This window comes from Varroa destructor, unplaced genomic scaffold (assembly GCF_002443255.2).
Source record: "Varroa destructor unplaced genomic scaffold, Vdes_3.0 BEIS01000003.1, whole genome shotgun sequence".
Classification (NCBI taxonomy): Eukaryota; Metazoa; Arthropoda; class Arachnida; order Mesostigmata; family Varroidae; genus Varroa; species Varroa destructor.
Genome location: NW_019211456.1, coordinates 48283301 through 48304180, shown reverse-complemented (window position 1 = coordinate 48304180; position 20880 = coordinate 48283301). Strand labels below are relative to the sequence as shown.

At 41.5% G+C, this 20880-nt stretch overlaps 1 protein-coding gene across 9 annotated transcripts in view; it reads left to right on the top strand.

Annotated features, from left to right (window-relative positions):
* The first annotated feature begins 502 nt into the window (after positions 1-502).
* Positions 503-20880, top strand: part of LOC111246890 (uncharacterized) — a 36205-nt gene continuing 15827 nt past the window's right edge. Inside the window, exons 1-4 of one of the 9 annotated variants that reach the window (XM_086983098.1) lie at positions 5448-6086; positions 7333-7381; positions 8572-18255; positions 20133-20339. In XM_086983098.1, coding sequence (XP_086839224.1) covers positions 20190-20339 — 150 coding nt within the window. In that variant the 5' untranslated portion in view covers positions 5448-6086; positions 7333-7381; positions 8572-18255; positions 20133-20189. Of the gene's footprint in view, positions 1332-5447; positions 6087-6114; positions 6853-7332; positions 7382-8571; positions 18256-18281; positions 20340-20880 lie in introns of those variants that run through there. The other 8 variants (XR_015323377.1, XM_086983092.1, XM_086983093.1 and 5 more) reach the window with 8 other exon arrangements.

Genomic DNA, 20880 nt, shown 5'->3' with positions numbered 1-20880 from the left:
GTGCGACTCCCCAGAGTTGTGTTCAGAGTTGCCTCGCTTTCTCTCTCTCTCTTTGTATTTCTTTCGCCAGTCCTGAGAGGGGTTACTCCTCCATTCGCCACCTTCGTTTCTCTCTCTCCTCGTTTCCTAATGCACGCGAGTACCGTTGGCACGCGCATGCGCCCATCGTGTTGTGCATGATGTGCCTGTTTCTCATGTGGAGAAGTTAGACTAACCTTTGCCACTGGCCTATGTGCGTTGTCTACGCTGGCAAGGCTAGAACTCGAAAGAGTGGACGTTAGCTAGGAGCTTTCCCGCGGCCCCATTGCTTCCCGGTTATTCCCTCTGCTCCTTGAACCTCTGTTTTTCCCTGAGCATAGCTTGGGGGTTGGATGAGGTTTGGACGACTCTCCTCCACTTGTCGACGAGAGAGAGGACCCTCTCGCTCGCAACACCCCCATCTTCGTCGCCGGTGCTTGCTTCTAGCGGCGGCTGTGCTGGTCCTGCCTAGCGCTGCTGCTTATGGTAGCGGCAGCGGACGCGGGACATCAACACTGCGAGTGGTGAGGGAGATTCCAACACTGAGAAAGCTAGTAGCAGGATTCGGTTAATGCCCCTTCTGGGTGAACGCAGTAGTGGAAGCGGCAGCTATCTAGCCTAACTTGGCCTTTGACGGCAGCTACCACTGTGATGGCTGTGTGACGACCGTGTGCTGGCGGCTAAAACTGCAAATATTCACTATCTGCCTGTAACCGTTTTTTTCTGTGCGCGTATATCTACCTATCTGTGATTGGATAGATCGTGCGTTATCTTCGTGTTGTGGTACAATCGTACAATCGCAGCGTCAACGTATCGTTGCTGCATCGGTGCCGTCTTTGCGGTTCAATTATCTATATTGTTGTATCTGGTAGTCAACGAGTATCGCTGCTCACCAAGGCCGTGAAGCTTAGTTGAGCACGTCAAGCAGACAACAGTAACGATAATCAATGAAAAACAGTTGCAGATATCATGACGACGGCGCTGATGATTATATGTTATGATGATGCTGCTATTGTTACCGGAAGCGGAGCAACTTAAGTGAGACTTCCTGGTGAGAAACTAAAAGGGTATCAACCTTCGTAGGATAGCGGTAGTCGTAACTGGCTCGCACAACGTTAAAGATAACGAACAGAAGAAGCCAACAAGCGTGTTTGGTCACAAAAGTGTCAAGTGAGGACCGCACTGAGTATGAAATTAGAGCGTAATCCCATCGGCGTCGTTGCATTCATCGTGATACACAGTCGCGTTTCAGAAATTGTGACAGCGAAGTAACGAGCTTCAACCCTCGCTCTCGCATTTGCACGATAATAAAGGTGAGAACAAAAAGCAGATCCGTAGCATTGACTAGGTAGAGTTAACCGGCGCTTAGTTAGTCGTAAACATCACCGTACTCGTAGCGTGCTCCGGGGAAGACGGCGAATCAGCGTAACGTGTGCATTGTATAACAGCTAGTGAGGAATGGAAGAAGGACGCTATCAGGACATAACTGCACTAAATCACACGTTTGTTCTGTTCCCTTTCAATCAACGAGGAGACCTTACACGAATAGGACTGTCAGACAAAATCCGTTGGGTTGTGGGAAATCAAATGGTGTTTGCATTAGATAAGAAATGGCGACGAAAAAAGTCTGCTGCGAATTCTTAGCAAGAACTATCTTCGAAAACAGTGTAAAAATAATGTATTTCTTTTTTTGTATTTAGCCCTTTTTATGCAATATAAAAACAGAGGAGAAATGAACACGAGGACTAAACGGCACAAATCTAATGTTTGGATAAGTAATAATCCGAAAACGAAGTGCTACCACTCTGTGTCTGAATATACACTCTTATATAAGTGTATCATTGTGAGAGTACGGACAGATACGAGCTAATTCGGAAGTCACCACGGATATAACACTGGAGAGGTAACAGTAACGGTTATCTTTTCTCACGACTTCCGGCACACTACTCATTTGTCCCCTGCGTTTCGGGGCAACACGAACGATGGAACTGGCAGGGGCAAGTATCCATTTGAACGCTCTGCAGGGTTTACTATATATGTTTACACATGTCTGCCTTTCTATCTGTTCGAATTTTTTTGCCCCAAGTTCATATCGCAAAAGAACACAGAACATTATGTTATTTCTTCAATTCGCACAAAACGCATGAGTGCAAAACGCCTGTGCCTATGCGTATGGCTAGAAAAATAGACCCAATATCTATGTCCCGATCAGTATTTCAGCTGGGCTAGACTGCGAACATTTTTCTTGCGTTGCAAGCTCATCGACCTAGCCTTCATTCCCTCAATACGTCTTTCGAAGCAATTCTAAAGTGAAACAGCTTCAGTTCTACTAATGACGCCTGCTGAATGTTATCGTGAAGAAGATGAAAACTAAGTAGGCTTGGGCTGACTAGTTTGTGTCATGCAAGAGAAAACTAATATGATAAAAGTCTGTAGGCAAGACACAACGTATGGTCCAACTCGGGCGCGAGCAACTTCATATCTCAAACACACACACACATACACACACAAAAAAGAGATGCAAAATGAAAAACAAGTTATAGCGCCAAGAAGAACTTGTAGCTGGCCTTTCAAATATGGAGAAATTCCAACCCTGTCTGATATTCTGACTTATGCGGCGGTAGACCCTTTAACTTTGAACCTACCTCGCCCCTACTTGGCCCAACTAACCAGCGAATATGCAATGTAATTTACGAGCTTCATTTTTCGCCTCGGATTCTCGCCACTGCCTATGAGCCGAAAGCCGAGGTTCAACTTCGTGCCAGATAAGGACCCGTTGTAGAGTGCTGTTGACGTCAGTAATAGAAACCTCTGAAAGCAAACGCAGTTGTCGGAGGTAAGTCAAGGAGAAGATAAGTGATGATGTATAGAAACAAATAACTATTATGTGGTTCAACGACATTGAATTTCAGCCAGATAGAAAAACGATATAGGAAAAAGAAAGGGTCGTAGAGAGAACAGCTTGGTCTTTTTCGACCAACAACCCAAGCTGTCAGTATATGGGGTAATATTGTGTGCGTATGATGCTCCTTAGAAGGGACTAGGGCTGATCTTCGTACAGATGAGTGTGTATACATTAACTAAGCAGTACGCATCATCAGTGAAGGTGCGCAACCGCTTTGGAAGCCGAAGGCGGAATCTTCCAACAGGTTACTGCTATTATAAATATTAGCATACATTTAGCTATCAGAAGAGGCGCTGCTTGGCTACCGCGGCTCACCTATCGCAAATATTTGTTTACGTGAAGATTTTAAGCCAGCGATTAATTGGGTTATTAGCGGTTTATTTTTGTACTCCTTTTTCGAAGTTGTGCGGACGGTTCCGTTTCCCGCTGCCACTGGATAATTAACGGCTAAGTATAGTTCATTAAGTCACTGGTGCAGTAAGCCGCTGGATGAAACTTTTAATCAGAGTGAATAATCCTTAGAAAAAATGTCAGGCAGTCCTAGTTAACGCAATATGTACCGCGTGTACTTTTGCGACGCCCTACGAGGCACGGTATATTCTCTAATCATAACAAAAGAAAACAGATCTTCAGTCTTAATCTATGTAAATCTTGTTTTTTTTTCTATCTGTCAGTAGGGCATTGTAAATATTCGGTATCTGCGAGCACACGCAAAAATTCTGGGACTTGTTATAACCAACTCCTGCAAAATAGGATTGCAACGAGTCGGCTACAGGGCGCACAAATTCCTATGAATAATATATGTGGATTGGTTATCGCTGTGAGACAGTTGAGGCTATTGGAATCAGAGTTGCCGTGCTTTACGATGCCACCGTTTCTGAGCGTAGTGAACGGCCGCAGAAAGCGTGACAGCATCGCGTCGAGTCCATCTCACGGTAACAGGCTGACGTGTCTTAGCGACTGGGCGATGGGTACAAAACAGACACCGCTGCGGTTGCTGCTGCTAAATTACCCTTCGAGCCGGCATAGACAAAGTTAGAGGTGACAGAGCTCTGCGCATGTATAAATGCCGTATGACGTGTTCATCGAAAATCTATATTGCTTATTGTCGTGTAATGTGTTTGGTGCTGATTTAACGATATGACGATATTTTTCTATGGAAGTGTTATCTGAAAGCCCATTATTATCGAATTAGCTTCCTGAATCCTGGCTAATGCCGTGCCATGGGCTCGACCGATCAGTCGGTTCAGGCGACTCGACCGTGTCGTCTTGACCCACTTATAGCTAATAGTATTGAACTGGTATATCAGATCTTGTTCGTACACCGAGATATACCAACAATGAAACTAAATTCTAAGCATACTAGCCCATGAACGAATCATTTGTTGCGACCAAATGACTGACAGACACCGTTTGCATAATGGTGCTCATCGCGCACCGTCACTCTTCTACGTATGATCCATAAATCTGATTTGCCATCGGTGATGGTACTTTTTTTGGTACTACTATTATTATTATTGCTCTATTCGATGTTGATAGTTCGTGACAAAACTGGCACATTAACCTATAGTGTTTTACGAAGCTGAAGCTTACACGGTGCTTGATTTGATACTGCCGTACCATACCGTTCCTTTTTGGACATCTGGTACCGCGTGACCGATGATATTTTTTCTTACGGTTACGATTTTCTAGCCTGGGCGTCAAAGATGGACCCATCTTCCTTGTCAAATCTGAGAATTTAGTCAATGACCAACAGCTGGCTTAAACCTTAGGAAACGCAGGAGTTTCTTATTGCTTGAATGTGATCACGTCGAAAAATCAGAGTGGATATGGTTGAACTAGTGAATTGGACGTCCTATATTTAACGAATAAGGCTACGCAACAAAATTCAGTACTGTGAAATGGTCAGTTTATGTCAGAAATGATAAGTTTGAAATCTAATTTTGTGTGTCCTAGTCATGAAGGATATCGATTTGGTCTGTAGCCAGTTAGCTATAAGTTCATTCCGAGCGTTTATTTCTAATCAGAAAAATACTGCTCAATGGAAGTGAACGTTTGAATTAAGTAGTTACAGCTATCGTCTGCCTCGGCGCTGAACGAGAAAAATAATAAAGGATCGTACTCAAAACACTATAAATATGAGATTTACCCACGCCAGCCGGTAAACCTCTTGAAGAAATCCTCAACACAAGTCGCTTGTTAAGTAAAAAGTAATTTTACTAAAGTATTTACTTTGAAATAACGAATCATTTGATTGTGTGCGTGTGTCATACGATAATGCTCTGAGCTAGAACGAATATAGCAAGTGCTTGATGACTCCGAGTCGGTTTCCGTCGTTCAAGCTGGCCTATGCATATGTTCACCGTGTTGTTCTGTCATCTCCGTTTGGGTGTGCCAGTGGCATTACAGCGTACCGTATACGCTAAAGGGTCTTTGCCTTCACAGAAGAACTAAGCCAGATCCAGCTTGATGCCGAGCTCGGTCTTGAGGGGATCATTTTGTGGATTATCTACTTACTGTGACAGTCACATCTGCTCTCCGGCAGTCTTTGAAATTGCGTCACCCGATTCTGGATCGTATTGTTGGCTAGCCGTGGCTAGGAACGGGTGACGTTTTAGCCACTCACAACACTGAATCGTTAATTACTAGATTGGAAAACATCGGATCCTTTGTTACTTTTAGCGCGCCTTAGTCATCAATAAGCATGACGTTAGTCGGTCAGGTCCAAGGGTTAGCAAGTGTCACAGTTGTGCAATTCAATTGGTAGACATTCAGACGTATGCGGAGAAGTCATTTGTGTGGTTACCTTTATCGAAGATGACGTCCCTCACGTTACGTTTAAGCGGCAAGCAAGGCCATCGGTGGATGGTTGAACAGTCGTCTAATTTACGTACTCTGCTCGGCGGATCAGTCCGTGTCTGGGCCACGGAATGCAGTCAGGCTCATAAGAAACGTTATGGAGCGAGTTGTATTCGGTCGCGATATTTGGGGTTTCCTTCTTAGACGACTGGCTTGCGAAGAATCGCCGATATCAGTCGAGACAGGCAAGTGGCTCTGCGTATTTGATGCAGAAATTGTCTACAAAGCTCTATATATGAAAGTTAACGACGCAAGATGCACAGTCCTGAAACACGTCGCTTTCGAAACACGAAGTCTATCAGCAGTAAGTACCGTGCTATTTAACCTGTCTTATCGCTAGCGAATGATTCAGTTTGTGTCCATTTAGCATGATTCCCTGATACAGTGTCCTAGTAAGGCTTCGGGCGGCCCTTATCGCAGTGAGAACTTTTGCTCTCAGCAGTGAATAAATTCAGGAAACAATTGCTAATTGCTATATCTGTCGAATCGACGGTGCTCTGCGTGGCAACGCCCATAAACGTGCTATCAAATGTGGCTGACCGGAATTCCTTTTGCTGAGACACTGGTTATAACACCCTGGATGAACTGTTATACATGGCTCTGAAACTATGTTTCCCGTGGAAGAAAAGACAAACACGCGCGGTATGTTCCTGCACAAGGAAATAAGTTGCGCCGTTTACCGTGAGCATCCTATGGGAAAATGTGTACTTAGGCTTAGATTGAATTCGTTTGGTAGTAACAGAAAACATACTGGTGAGCATGATCTCTAATGTCGCATATCGTCGCGTGCACTGGCCTTTGAAATCACGATCGGTCAAATAGTTCGGTGAGCAGGTGTTGATGTCAATTATGATAATAAAAAGGCCATTATGGCCTTTATCATCACCTCAACAAACGCATTATTCGAAGTTTTTCGATAGTCAGATTCACGCGCATCAAGGCGCGACGATTGGATGTAACAGCGAAAACTTCCATGTACGATCTGCTGCGTATGTTTGTGTAAAACTTGTTTTTTATTTTTATTTGGAACTTGTTGGAAGCATTCAACGAAGGCTTACGAGAAAGCTGATGTGAGTGTGTAGGTAATCTGTTATTAACATCTGTAAGCGTAAAGTAATTATTGATAAAAATAACCACTATTCCAAACGAAATACGCTTTGAAGGCACGTTATATACATATACATTGCACGCTTAATGCGCCTTTTACATTAAAAAATAAAGATAACTTCAAGTTGCACAAGTGCCTTTGCCATCTTCAGAGTTCATTTTGAGACAATTTTGTTAGACAGGACTTTGAGCTGAACATTTCCATAAGAAATGTATATGAGTAATACATATTGCGACATCACTTCATATAGCGACGGCTGGATGTGACTTACATATATAGAAATCAGGATCAACATGTACTAATCACTCCAACCTTTGTTTCTATAATTTTCGAATATCCTCGTACCTTCGTTCATGAAGTACTTCTGCCATAAGACCGATTGCGACCACGCGTAATCAAAGTAGCGAAGTATGAATGATAATTTTTTCACACTGTTTTGTAGCTTACGCCGTCCCCAGAGTCCTTACGATTAGCAGGAGCAACTCATTGAGGTATGTATTTTTCCATGACAACTTCTAAGGTGAAATATCCAGACCTTTAAGTACAATTGCCAACTTCTCTATTTACCAATTCCAAGATACAATAATAATGCAATTATTATTATATCTTGGCATTATCAAACCACACTGGCAAATATAACCTCAACAGTAAACATGTCCGAGAATACATAATCGCTAAATAGAAATTGTTGTAATCTCAGAAGACCAAGTAGGAAAACGAAAACATGCCACTGGCTATGCTTGCCAGGTGAAGATTTAACTAACGATCACAAATTCAACGACCTATATAAGCCGTCCCCTATTAAAAAAGTGTTGCAAGCGGATTCGAAATTTGTGCGAAATGTCTTTTCAATACGAACTGCAAAAACTGTTAGACATCTTTTTCTGAACAAGATAGCACCACGACCGCCACGACCCGAAGTAGGGTTCAGGTTCGAAATTATTAACCCAGTTTCTAATGATCCCTCAGTTGATTGTATCGGAATCCTCTCGAGATGTGGTTAGGCTAGGTTAGGTTAAGTTAGGTTAGAACTCCAAACTGGCGTGCATATAAGATCATTGCTAAACCTCGCGTTGTTGTAACAACGCTTTGTTTTTACCAATCAGCATAGAGGACTAGTAGATGCTGCGTAAGGGCGCAAGTATTTTTGGTTGGTATTTCTTAAAAATCTGTTAATTATTGTGAGGCAGTTATTTTCCCATACACCCATACTTTGTTTTCAACGATAGTTCTTACTTAAACGACCTACTTTTCTTTGCACACACAACTTACACACACATATTTATGTGGTGAAAGATCAGGGCAAAAATTAGTTAGCATGTATTTGTTTAAAGGCCTATTTCTGGTAGATCAGTATTCGTTATTTCAGTCATGACAAACGAGTGCAAACGTTTTGTACAAGAATGTATGAATATTAGAATAAACTTCATCTGGCTCGAACAACTTATACTTTACCGTGTACAGGCAACAACTATAATAATAATATAATTAATTATAATAATAATATGAATTTTTGGAAGCGCTAAAAAAGTGCAGTACTGTTTTTTTCACCGATTTTTATTGCAATGTCATATTTGGCCAAACAAAAGAACGGTTTCTCCTTCTTACTTCCGTTTACAACAAAAAATAGTATCTTTTTTTATCTGATTTGACTTGTTTTTTCGATATCATTTATCTACAGAACTGTTTCCCTACGCATAGACGTAACCACCTTGAAGTACGCGAACGGATTCGAGTACCCGGAGATGGTTTTGTCCTTGAACGGCCAAAACTTTTGCAGAGTACCTCATAAATAGAGTACGGCGAGCGACAGTTGCAAACACGATTAGGATATTCTTTGTAGAACACAATAGCCCTGTTCGAAATAGAAATGCCTCTAGTTAAGAAGATCCTATGAAATCCAAGTTATCTGGGGACATTTACTACCAACGTAACTCGAAAAATACAATTAACTCAAGCCCGCGTACTTGGAGTGCACCATGGGGCTGCATTGCTTGTCGTTGAAAAGGTTTCTGTAGCGTTGAAGTAACACACGGCTGTTTGTAGACGACCCAAAACACAGATCTTAGGTCTCTGTTGTCGCTGCCCATTTGGAGCCCAGTAGCACATGAAAAAGAATAATATTAAAGATCCATTCCGATTGTGATGATACAGAGGAAAAGCCAGGAAAGAGGAGGGCCGAACGATTTACCATATTCTTTATGCGAATGCACTTTGTCACTGGTTTGGTACTAGGTGCAACATATGGTGTACGAAGTATGGTACACTATGCTACAAATACACCACGGCGTCATACAGAGCAGTATTTTTGCTGGCCAATCTTTCTGATCGGACGCACCGATCGTAGGATCTTGAAATAGTGAAGTGCACTTTTATAGACACAAATAAACGAGAGGGTGCTGTTATTACAGAATCGCTAGTTTTAACTGTGTTTGGCTGCAACTGTAGCTGAACGTCAACGTTATGCAATGAGTTGACTTGCTAAAACTATGTAAAGGCCGTTTGAAGGATAGCAAATTACCAAAGAGATTACCCTACGAGCAGAGAAGCCCTATCTTGCACGATGCAGAGAATCAAAATTGTATAACAGATTCTTATTAGTGCTATAGAGGACGGATACGTAAAATCTATATACGCAATAGAGCTATTCTTCACTCGATGACGCTCGGATCTGAAGAATCAGATTAGATAAAACTGTTTAGTTCAACCCCCCCCCCCCCCCTGTATTGCTCGTGGTACTTGATCTGGATTAAATAGGCCTTTTTCTATCAGTAAATTCCAGCTTTTGTCTAAGTATGTTACCCTATACGATTGAATATATGAAAATCGAAGACCACAGTTATCAACTAGGGACCCCATGTGCAGCAATACAATTCCGCCTTGCAAACGACTGTTTGTGTATATATATATAGGGGAAATGTTGGGAAGTCATGCTATTCTTGAGCTACGTTCTCGTTTCTTATCGCTTCAGCCCATCAACACAACGCCTCCTGGCGGTTGTCGGTTCAAGTGGGGCCTCAGGTGAAATGAAGAAATGTCGTATGCGGTGTAATTGATCCTAGAAAATGGGGCTGCAGTAAAACAACCTAATTCGTTGACCTCTGGAGTGTATCTGGGTAGCATAATAAATTTGTCTAACTGTTGTATCAACATACTGACGGCGACTAAAGGGGTTCTAGATGAAAAAGTTGATATGGCTATATTGATCCCATTTCGGTCATGGTGAGATGAATCTTCTGTTGAATGAATAAAGTATAGGTCGTCATCGTAAGTAGAAGCGCTCACTATATAGTTCCTACACAGATTTTTTTTCCATGAGATTGTTTGTTAACACTGAGTGCACTTAATAATAAGTGACAGCTTTAGAGCCTCTTGTTGGGAAAATGAAATTACATAGAGTAGACAAATGATTATTGTAGAACCTAAATAAACAGCACGGAGGGTAACAGAAACGCTACTACATCTGTACCGCTGACCCGCTTCTATGATGAATTCTCATCGTGATTTTTGACATTCTGCCCCTGAGATGCGGAGTCTTTTAGTTGTGTTTAGCTGCGCTATCCGTATAAGTACGAACCGCGGCAGTGGGAAATAGAATCTCGGGTTTGGTCATTATTTCTGTTATATTTGGTATCAATCATCCTTGATAATATATATATATATCAACCGTGTCACTATACGAGTAAAAGAAAAAAGATGCCATATGTGCAGTTAAACGCCTAAGAAAGATGTTCGTTGCAAACTACATTTTCCAAACCTTCAGTCGTGTACGGTACTTGAGTGCGGTAAAGGTCGATTCTATATATCTCACGTAAATATATATATAGTAGTAGCTTTTTGCAATATATATGAATTCTGCGCATTATATCTTTCGCTTGCTAGCGTTGCGCTTCGTAAGCCTGTGAAAAGTTTCTGGAGAGAAACTTCAAATTCTGTGCAGCTTAGATATTAAACTTTCGGAATTTTAATTTTCGGCATTCACAACGTATAAAGGTCATAGTCACTTTTACAAACAAAAAAAAAAAGCAGTAAGGCGACTCTATCTATGCTGCAGGTTAGTGTTGAACGCTGCACTTTCCAATACCATGCAGCCGCGATAAACATCTAAGATTGCTTTTACTAGTAGTCGAAACACCCGATGCGATGTCGCCTGAAACCTTAGTATTCCTTAGGCAGCTTACGTGTAGAAAGTCTGGGCCTAGATCCTGGCTTGTTTGTTTTCTTCGACAACGTTTCTTGTTCCACCTGCGTTCAATGCAAATATAACGCTGTACATCGGTATTGCCACCAGGCAGGCAGCAGGAACATGTTTTGATACTCGGCTAATAATTGTATCACAAGTACTCTTGATTTTGCTTTGTTGGCGTCTCTTATCCAAAGGCCAACCATACAAAGGGGCATCACTAGCACCGGCAGATCGTGCCTTCACCGTTCCAAGCTACGAACAATAAATTACAGACTCTCAGTCGTTATCCGGAACCCAGTAAAGTTAAAATTTTCGATAGTTCAAGTCAGCCCTGAAGCCGCAATAGTGATAGCAGTTTGCAACTGTTGACTATTTTTGGACTGCTTAGATATGACAGACACGAACATATGGCCAACATTTGCAAATAGTTACTGCGGCATATTGTTACCCTGCCGTTTCATGGGTCTATCGGAGAAAAAGCCAGACAATGGCCAGCCAAATTCGTCTCGCATAATGAATGTCTAACGGCTCAGGTACCGGAGATGAAAAACAAGAGGAGGCTATCAGCTTGGCGGGGCTTGTTTCGTCGTCATTTTATTGTTATCATTATTAGTACGTGCTGTGGAGCAATTCGCAGCGTCCACCCTTGCCATCTAGCTCGAACATTCTCTCTGTCGGCTAGACAACGCGAGACAGCAGGCGACAAATGTGTTTCCAAACACCAGCACCTTTATCAGAGCCATATAGTGTCACTCTTCGCGTCAGTGCTGAAATCTCATCACGCAGAAATCACTCACTTGTGCTAAAGTATGCCTCTTTTTTCTGGAAATACCGAATTAAGTTAATATATTCACAGGCGACGGAGACAGAGCGTCGTTCAGCGAAAGCTCGTTGCTACTGTTGTAGCTAAGGAGTTGGTGCACACGTCTGGTACGTCTTCTTCCTACGACTATTGGTGCTTGAACGACAGCGGTTCACCTATAAGTTACGAGATGCAGTTATTTAGATATCGGTCTATTTCAAGCTTATTCAACGTTGCCATCGTTTATTGGGTTGTGTTTTACGTAGTGCCAGAGTGCGCGTGCTTTGACAGCAGTGAATCGCTTTTATTTCGATTCGGGTCAAGCATCGAAAATCGCGCAAATTCTGACCCCTCGTATCGTCAGCCGGGAAGTCAGACGAAATGTACGGATTACTATTGTGAGGGAGATTTAGCCAATACTCAGGTGATTGCTATCATACAGAGGAATATGCACAAACTCAGCCTCTTCAACCAACGCAGAAGAGGACCTCCGCGCTTCGGGGGCCGCTCCTATAGACCTGCTCAAGATGAGGAACCAGACGACGGAATTCACACCCGCAAAGTCGCCCATACACCAAGTGGGGAAGCGTGCACATCCAGGACTCGCCTTATTCAACCGACGTCCGCTAAAAGGGCCAGTGACCTAAAATTTCAGGCTATTTTAAACACGAACGATTTCGTACAATATGAATTTATTGAGGTGTGCACGAGCGCAAACGGCAACTGTTCAAATGTTCACACGGATCAGGGCCTCCGTGCCTATTGTCGACAGGCCTATTCGTATCGGAAACTCATATCGTACAATGCAGATGGAGAGCCTGAAGTGGAGACATTTTTACTGGAATCTGGCTGCTCGTGTTTCGTCGGCAGAGTCTAGCGACTAGCATCTGCATCGAGACGCCGATACTTAGAAACGCCGGATCTAAACCTTAACTGAATAACAGTAGCTAATCAAAGATATACTAAATAGTAGAATTTTCCTGTACATAATATGTATAATAGTACCAGGGTTGCTGTTATATGATCGTGTGATTAAAAATGTAACTATAAGCAATTATTTATTTTTTGGAAAATATCGTTCATTAAGAGATAATTACAGTTACTACTCTGTAGTCGTATCCGTGCCTCAATATCTCGTACATCTAGAACGATATAACTTACGCTAACATATCAACAACCGTTTATTAATTAAAGCGAGCGATGCTAAAAGTGTCCACATTTACATCTGCACGCTAACAAGTAACTTTTGTGCTTCGATATAAGCTTTGCTGTCGCTCATTATTAAAAATTATAGCAATGGCTGTAATGTTTTTATTGTACGGCTAACTCAGCTTGAAAAAACGTTTCAACAACCCTGTTTTAATCGCAAAAGGATTGTTGTTACTGAAGTTTATTTCTGTAACTCTTTATTTATGTAAATAATCATTGAAATTAATTTTTAGTAACATTTAACTTGTGCCTATTGATTACGAACAAGCACGATTGCATAGTGGTAGGTTGAGCTTAAAAGTACGATCATACGTATTTTGAATTTATTAGGTGTTATGTACGCTTCGGGGGGTGCGTCCGAAGTAAAAATCGTTTTTTTTTCCTATTCAGTAGCCCCCCTCTATCCGGTGCGAACTATGTCATGATTGTCATATGATTGCTGGCTGTTAACAACTAGGAAACTTTGTCCGCTATTTTGAGCGTTCTAGTATATAGACACTTATCTTGTGGGCGACCCTGACGATATTTTTAGTTGTCACTGAAAAAAACAATTTATTATGTAACACAAAATATAACTGACAAACGTATACGGCTCGAATCGCCAGTTGATGCTTTCAGTTGAGATGACTTCATCTCTTCAAACTGTTCAAACATTTTTACAAAAGCTTATCGTTCTATTAGATCTGGTGGGCATCGCCATACGTTGGCGGCACCTTGTGTTAGCGCCGTTGAGCTAACGCTATATCTACATTTTGTCGCCAAATAAGATAATGGCTTGAAAGCATAGTGGCGTTCTTCCTTCACGCTTCCGAGCTGCTCTCATCAGCCCCGTGACTAGATCTTATTTAGCTGCACAATGACAATGGGTCTCTGAGCGCTTATATAATGATATCATCCCATAAACCCAGATAGATACATTCTAATTAATGCATCAGCCAATACGAAATGTCTCCTTACCGTATCTTCGCTTGGAAACAAAGTATACTGACGCCAACAAGGCGTGCCTGATGGTGCTGAAAATATTGCTCGCTCTAAATGATCACATTGATGATGTCATCTTGACTAGCGTCTTTTCTGGGTCTGGCAGGCTTCAGCTGGCGATTCTCTAGCGTTGGTACGTGTACTCAGCAAAACAGCAGAACTGATGCTGTTTCCGCCCTCACGTAATAAGCGTCTTTTATATACTAACATCGGTTCACAGTTGACTCAACTTAGATGGTATTGTAGATGAATCAATTAGTGACAGAAGAGTTAGGTATTTTTTCTGCGAAACCAGATAGCAAACTACTTCTAGCAAAAGACTTCGGAGCCGGTCATCTTTAGGCCAGGAGCATATTTTAAATGGTGCCAATTAGATGTATTTACATAAATCTTTCCCTATTACAAATTTTATACATTTGAAATTCTACTAAATACAATATTAATGAGGCGGGCTCCTTTGATTTACTTCATGATAGTTATTCGCTCCTTTATCACGTTTTCCTATACAGCTGGCCCTATCTTTATGCTGGTGGCCCGAGTATATTACTTAAATACATCCACCGTCCGTGGTATACCTTTCTTTTTAGACCGACCTATAAAAATAAGCCGAGACAATGTTACATGATCTGGGGAGCCATTTGCTTCGCGTTGCCCCGCTGGCAGATTAGCGGTTAACCGAAGTGATCCTTATTTTTTAATCACGCGCCTACTTCAGTAGTTACGTGCTGGACCACCCACCCTGCTGAAGCCACGTGTCCCGAAAACGTTTTTCAAGGCTGTTTGGTCACAGGAAAGTCTATGATCATTTCCTGGCGGCGAACTGATTTTACAGTCTACAAAAAAGCGGGCCAATCGTGTTGCAACAGAAAGTGCTTTTTTTTTTTTCTTAGATGAGAGCTTTTTTCGGGGGCATTCCGTGCTTTTCCTGTCTACGACAAAAATCCGCGGACGATAGACAAGTAAAATATCTAAAAAAAGAATGCTACCGTTGCAGACGTAAGTAGAGCTATATGCGATTTCAAAAGGGACCAAAATCTGAAAGTGCCATGAAAAATTCGAAGTAGCCCACCTGATTAGTGTTATATTTAAATAGAATCTTAAATGTAGAGAGTTTGTAATAAAAATAGACTCACGTAAGTAATAGTCGGTTGGTTTTTTGTCGGCGTCACTTGGGACCAGATGGCCATCTTTGTTTTACCGAAGTTGTGTACTAGGCCACGGTCGTTTGTCAGAATAATATATGATGACACAAGAAGACAACTGCTACTGCTACATTGCTTGTCGTTATCAGGAAGGCGTAAAGTTTAATATACAACACATGATAAAATATAGATTCGCATATCCTTTGATAGAGCGAGCTAATAAGCAGGAAAATTGGTTGGAACTATACGAATTCACTAAGTTAATATTAACTGCGAAGAGCCAGATATGACACTGTATGGTCAGTGATTTGTTACTTAACGTTTTTTTGAGATGGGATTTGTTGGAAGAGTTCGGGGATATTTATACTGCTACAGCCCAATAAACGAAGGAAGAGGAACGAATTTCCATTTCAGTGAAGGTTGTCTGACGGTTTATACTATGATTCGAATATATAAGGGCAACATCTTTGCCTTGGTGAAATAAGGGAAATTTCCTATCAGCCTTAATTCATTGGTTACTAAAGAGGACAACACACCTATTGTTGCTTAGGTGCCTCGGTCCTAACATTATGTAATCAGAGGATTATCATGACGGGTGCATACGTACCTAGAAGAAACGAGACGTTTGTTTACTGGTCATTTGCGTTCCATGTATAGTGGAAGCGCGGTCAAGACAGTAACGAGACGTCCACCATGTTTGTTTATGTACAAACACTCTGGCGTCTAGCTAAATGCTAATACACAAATATTACTTCCAGCCGAAGTCAGGCTATAAAGATAGCCCTACTGGCGATGTGCCAGCAGACGTTTCCTGGAAGTCGTCCATAGGTTTCGGTAAAAACGATAGCCGAGAAGATAACCATTGTAGAGGATCAAAGGTGTCATGTGCGTTGAGGTCGGCTAGCCGATTCTTGCCGGCGCTTGAGTTTCGTGCGCGTAAAGCATAGACCTTAAGAAAGTTGAGTAGCCCGCCGCTCCCTTGTTCACCCAATGAAAAATAAAACTGATAATAAACAGCAGACAGAGAGCCAGTTTGTGGCGGTCGTCGCGCTAAATCTTAAACATGGACTAACACTCATAACACCATTCAGCCACAAGTACCCATACGGAAATCGCCCGACGCGCCAATAGCGATGGCATATCGTTCGTGTACCGGCTGTCGACGTTCGACCGAAACGTCAAGCTAGCGCACGATACGAACTTATAAGTGTACAAGTATTTCGATAAAAGTCAATACATTGAAATTGCCTTGCTCTACAAATAAGTATACGTGATATATAGTATTGCTATATAGATTCGCTATATGTAACGTGCCGTAACGGAATATTTGAGCTCGATCTCTCTAACTAACATTACTGATATATCTGTCATACGCAAACCTGTCGCTCGCACAGTCCCGTCTTCCGTCTCGAATCATTTGCCGTCACGTTCTTATCTGTCCAACTCGTCGTTGAGTAGAATAACAGAATAGCTAGATCGTATTGTCCAACCTCCACCTTAGCACACGGCGACATCTATTTATATCAAAGAAAGCATGGCAATGTTTTAGACCCTTTCTCTCTTCAAGTAGGCCTCGCCGTTCGAATCATCACTAAACACTTCTGACACAGTTGATTCGGCGAAGCCGTGCATGTGACCATATTGTGCTCCCGTAAAACTGACAAATACAAACATTTGTCAACTGATGGGTACAACCAGATTCTTTGAAAGAAATTCTTACTTGTCCTACATGGCTGCGCAAGCAGTATAGATTCAGCATCGTGTTTCGTTGAGAATTATCGCAAGAGCTAATCACGAACGTTGCCACAGTACAATGAATCGGACAACTGAGCAATTTTATAGGAAGTCGGCCTTTGATTCGGTTAGTCCTAGGCAAGGGCAGCGATTCCATGACGCTAACGGTTCCGTCGATTCACCGTTTTAATGCTAGAATAAAATTTAAGAAAACTTTAAGCTATGCGCCGATATACACTATCACAATGGAGTAGTTGAGATAGATGTACGATTCACGAGGAACCATGATTTGAGTTGTTTTTTTGGTGTTGTTTGGTATTTTATTGGTAACAATATTGACTTTGCCATTTATAGTCGGTAGTAATAATAATCAGCCTGTAATAATGTATTGATTTTAAATGAAGACAGCTCCAAGGATCATCACTCATAGATGAATCAGCCATTGTGTCCCAGGCAGTAATAATGGTATCTCTCGATCGATTGTAGATTTTGTCAGAGCGTTTTTGTACATGCGGGCTTCGGAATGTTTGCTTTTTTCTTTCTTGTCACGCTGTAATCAAGTCGAACTACTGAGTGGACCAAGAATAACATTTGATCGAACAACGGTTATTTTTACATGCTACTGAAGGTATGAAAGCGTAGCAGAAATAAAAAGACAATATCACTGGTTTTAACAGACAGTCCTGCCTAGGCGATCTGTAGCCAATCTGATAAAAGAGGGGCTTGAAACGCGTAGAACTGATAAGGATGTTCCTAGGTAACGTTTCGGAAAACTAGAACATTGACGAGCGTGCCCAGCAAAAAAACAGAACTGGCAAGTTCTAGCAAAATATTCTAGGGCTCTGTACGACAATCCAGTAGCAAGCTTAGCATCAGCGAGTGGAAAGGCCGCCGCGTTTTGATACGCTCCTAATTAAGAAGTTACGCTTAAACAATGGCAAATGTTATGAGTAAGAATGATCCGGGCCGAAGGGAATTTGCTATATGAAAATCTGTGATCAGACACATTGTTCCTTGGGTAGCTTGTTCAAATTACATACTCTATTACATACATGCACCTATGCCGAGCAGCTGTATATGCACATGCTACACAGAAATAGTATGTACCCGCGTTACCCTATAACTCCTTATAAATATAAGGAGTTATAGGGTAACGCAACATTTCAAACGTGAAAAAATAGCTTTACCACCATTGTTCGACATTAGAGTGACTGTTCCCAGTTGTCTGAGTTTAAATCAGCTTTAGCAGATATTTAGCAGGACTCGATCGAATCAGCCGGACGGGCGGAAGGATGGAACCATCATCATGATGTAAGCGCATATTTTGATATGGTTTAAAAGCTGCAAAAATACACCGCACACCGAACGAGAGGCTCGTTAATGCCATCGGTATCAGAAGTCTATCGATAGGAATAGTAGTCACTTCAATCATCTGCGCCAGAATGAAAAGTTATTCAGTTTGTGTAGATTTTTTATAATATCACTATTAATTATGTGTATATAAAAACTGAAACTATAATTATTCAAAGTGTGTATACATACCTTTAGTATATACATATATATATATATATCTCGAAAATGGCAGATTTTATCCCAAATCATAAGCTTACTGATTTTGTCTGTAACTGAGCTCTCTATTCGATCAATTAATAAGTCAGTAAAACAAAAAAGGTTACCGTGGCAACAAACTGAATTTGTGTAGGCCAGCAGATGCTATACGAACATGGCTGCCGTGCGTTTATATGGAGACGAGCAACTCCATCTGCTTTGGCTAATAGAAAAACTCTTTGGGTAGATAGAAACAATGGATTTTACAGCCACAAAACCGGTCTACAACAATCGGGTATCTTCATCCGAGATTAACCCACTATACGAAGCTAGGTAATGAAGTTTTAGGCGATTAAACCCTTTAGCTATTGAAGTGTCCTACCTGTATACGACTTAACCTAAGTAATCAGTCGACACTGCTTCTATGAAAAGGAATCGAGTCAAATTGTCGCCTTGTCACGGGTTCTTCGTTTGTTGAGATTCAAACCTTAAAGAATGTGTTGAAGCCCTCTCAAGCTTAACGCTAGCGTCGGGCCAAGCTCAAGTCAGCCGTGCGCTGGCGGCGAAGACTCTTTCCCATTGCACGGAAAACATCGAGTGCTAGGCTACGGCTGAATGAAGCCATGCTTATAAATTAACGCGTCCTTTTTCACGACTCATTTGAATGCTGAGCATTTACCGCTAACAAGGGTCGTAGACGATGACGGTAAAATTTGAATGCCATTTCCCCTAGTTTGCCTTTGTCCGCGGATACCGCCTGGCGGACGTATACATATATATATATATACGTTCGTTGTTTAGCGGTGCCAGGAAAATTGGCGGTGGGCGCCGGGGAGTTCCGTTTGCGAGGAGATTCGGGTCCTCAATATAGTTGTACATGTTGAACGGGTCTCGCCTGGCAAGAAAGATTACTACTTGGTACATTGAAGCAAACCATTAAAAGAATAACGTACACTTGTGTAGCATCAAGTCTTTTTAAAATGGTCTAAATGATCGTATATTGAGAGTTAGGCAACTTATTATATCGATTAAATTCAACAGGTGCATTCAGTCGTTTGCTTCAATGAACCAACGTGGAGCATACGCTCATGTCCTTGTTAGGCTTTGCAGTTTTATTTCCGGCGCACAGTTGTTACTAGAATAAAAAAAAAGTTTTTGTAACGTTATCCGCATACTAAGAGACTAGAATTTCCAGTGGGAAAGCAGGCGGAGATTCGAGTGTAGAACTTGATAAAGGAACCTCAGATACTGATACCCCCCCCCCCCCCCAACAGTAAACAGTAGTTTATTTTGTAAGTGGATGAAAAAGTGTCCAGCGAGTTAGTCGTTTAATCCGCGTGTGTCTTTTATTTACATTCCTTTTTCTTTCTTTTTAATTAACGAAAGCAGATGAGACAACTAACACATTGATTAGCTTTTATAGTGTGTTCTTGCAAACCTGGTGCCAGCATACGAAATGCCTGCCCCGCATGGATGTATGCAAGACTCTGAAAAACGCTAGTTTACATTATAGTACAGTAGAGTAGGTATAGTTTACTTTATGTCTCGAATAATTTGAGCTTTGTGTCTGCAAAACGATTGATGTAGCAGCATAATATAGATCTCTGACATAAATGTTTGACTTGAAATATTTATTGCAGACAAATAACGGGCAAACGGATAATTCTTAGGCAAATGCCCGCATCAAACTGATCACTATGAAGCTGATGCGCTGGGTCGAACAACACATCCGTGTGGGTCGCAAGAAAGATAAGGATAACCAAAACAGCCAACGGGGCTCCAGGGGGAGCAAGCAAAAGGGGCCTCGTAGTGCTAGCGTAGAATCAGGCTCGATTCTGAAATTGCAGGTCAGTATGGGAGTATTTTATGACAATCTATTCGACAGCTTATTGTATTGTACAAACTATTGTATGCTTTGTACAATTAACTTGGCTTCCCATGTAACAAAGGTTTAGTAGCATAGGCGATATTATGTGGGTCGAAAGTATTATCGTATGCAGCCGTCGATAAATATATTATGCAAAAACAGCACGCGACCTGAAGATAACCAGCAGATAGATGTTAAGTAGGAGGAAAGTAGGCTCTTCCTAATATAGGTCGTACCTGATAGTGAATATATATACATATATAAAATTAGCGTATTTTCATGAAAACTAATTAGACAGTACCTTATCGCTTGACAAGAAATATAACTGCAATTGAATCATTTTAACTTTTGGTTTTGCTGAAGATAATTTTCCCTTTCCCATATGAGCTAAATGATGGTTAATGTCAGTCCTACATATTTATGACTTCACAACAAAGGTTCCTCATGGCGTCAGATTTGTTCACTTTAGTCTAGTTTAAAAAAAACAGTAGACGACATAACATTAATTTTTTTTTATAAAA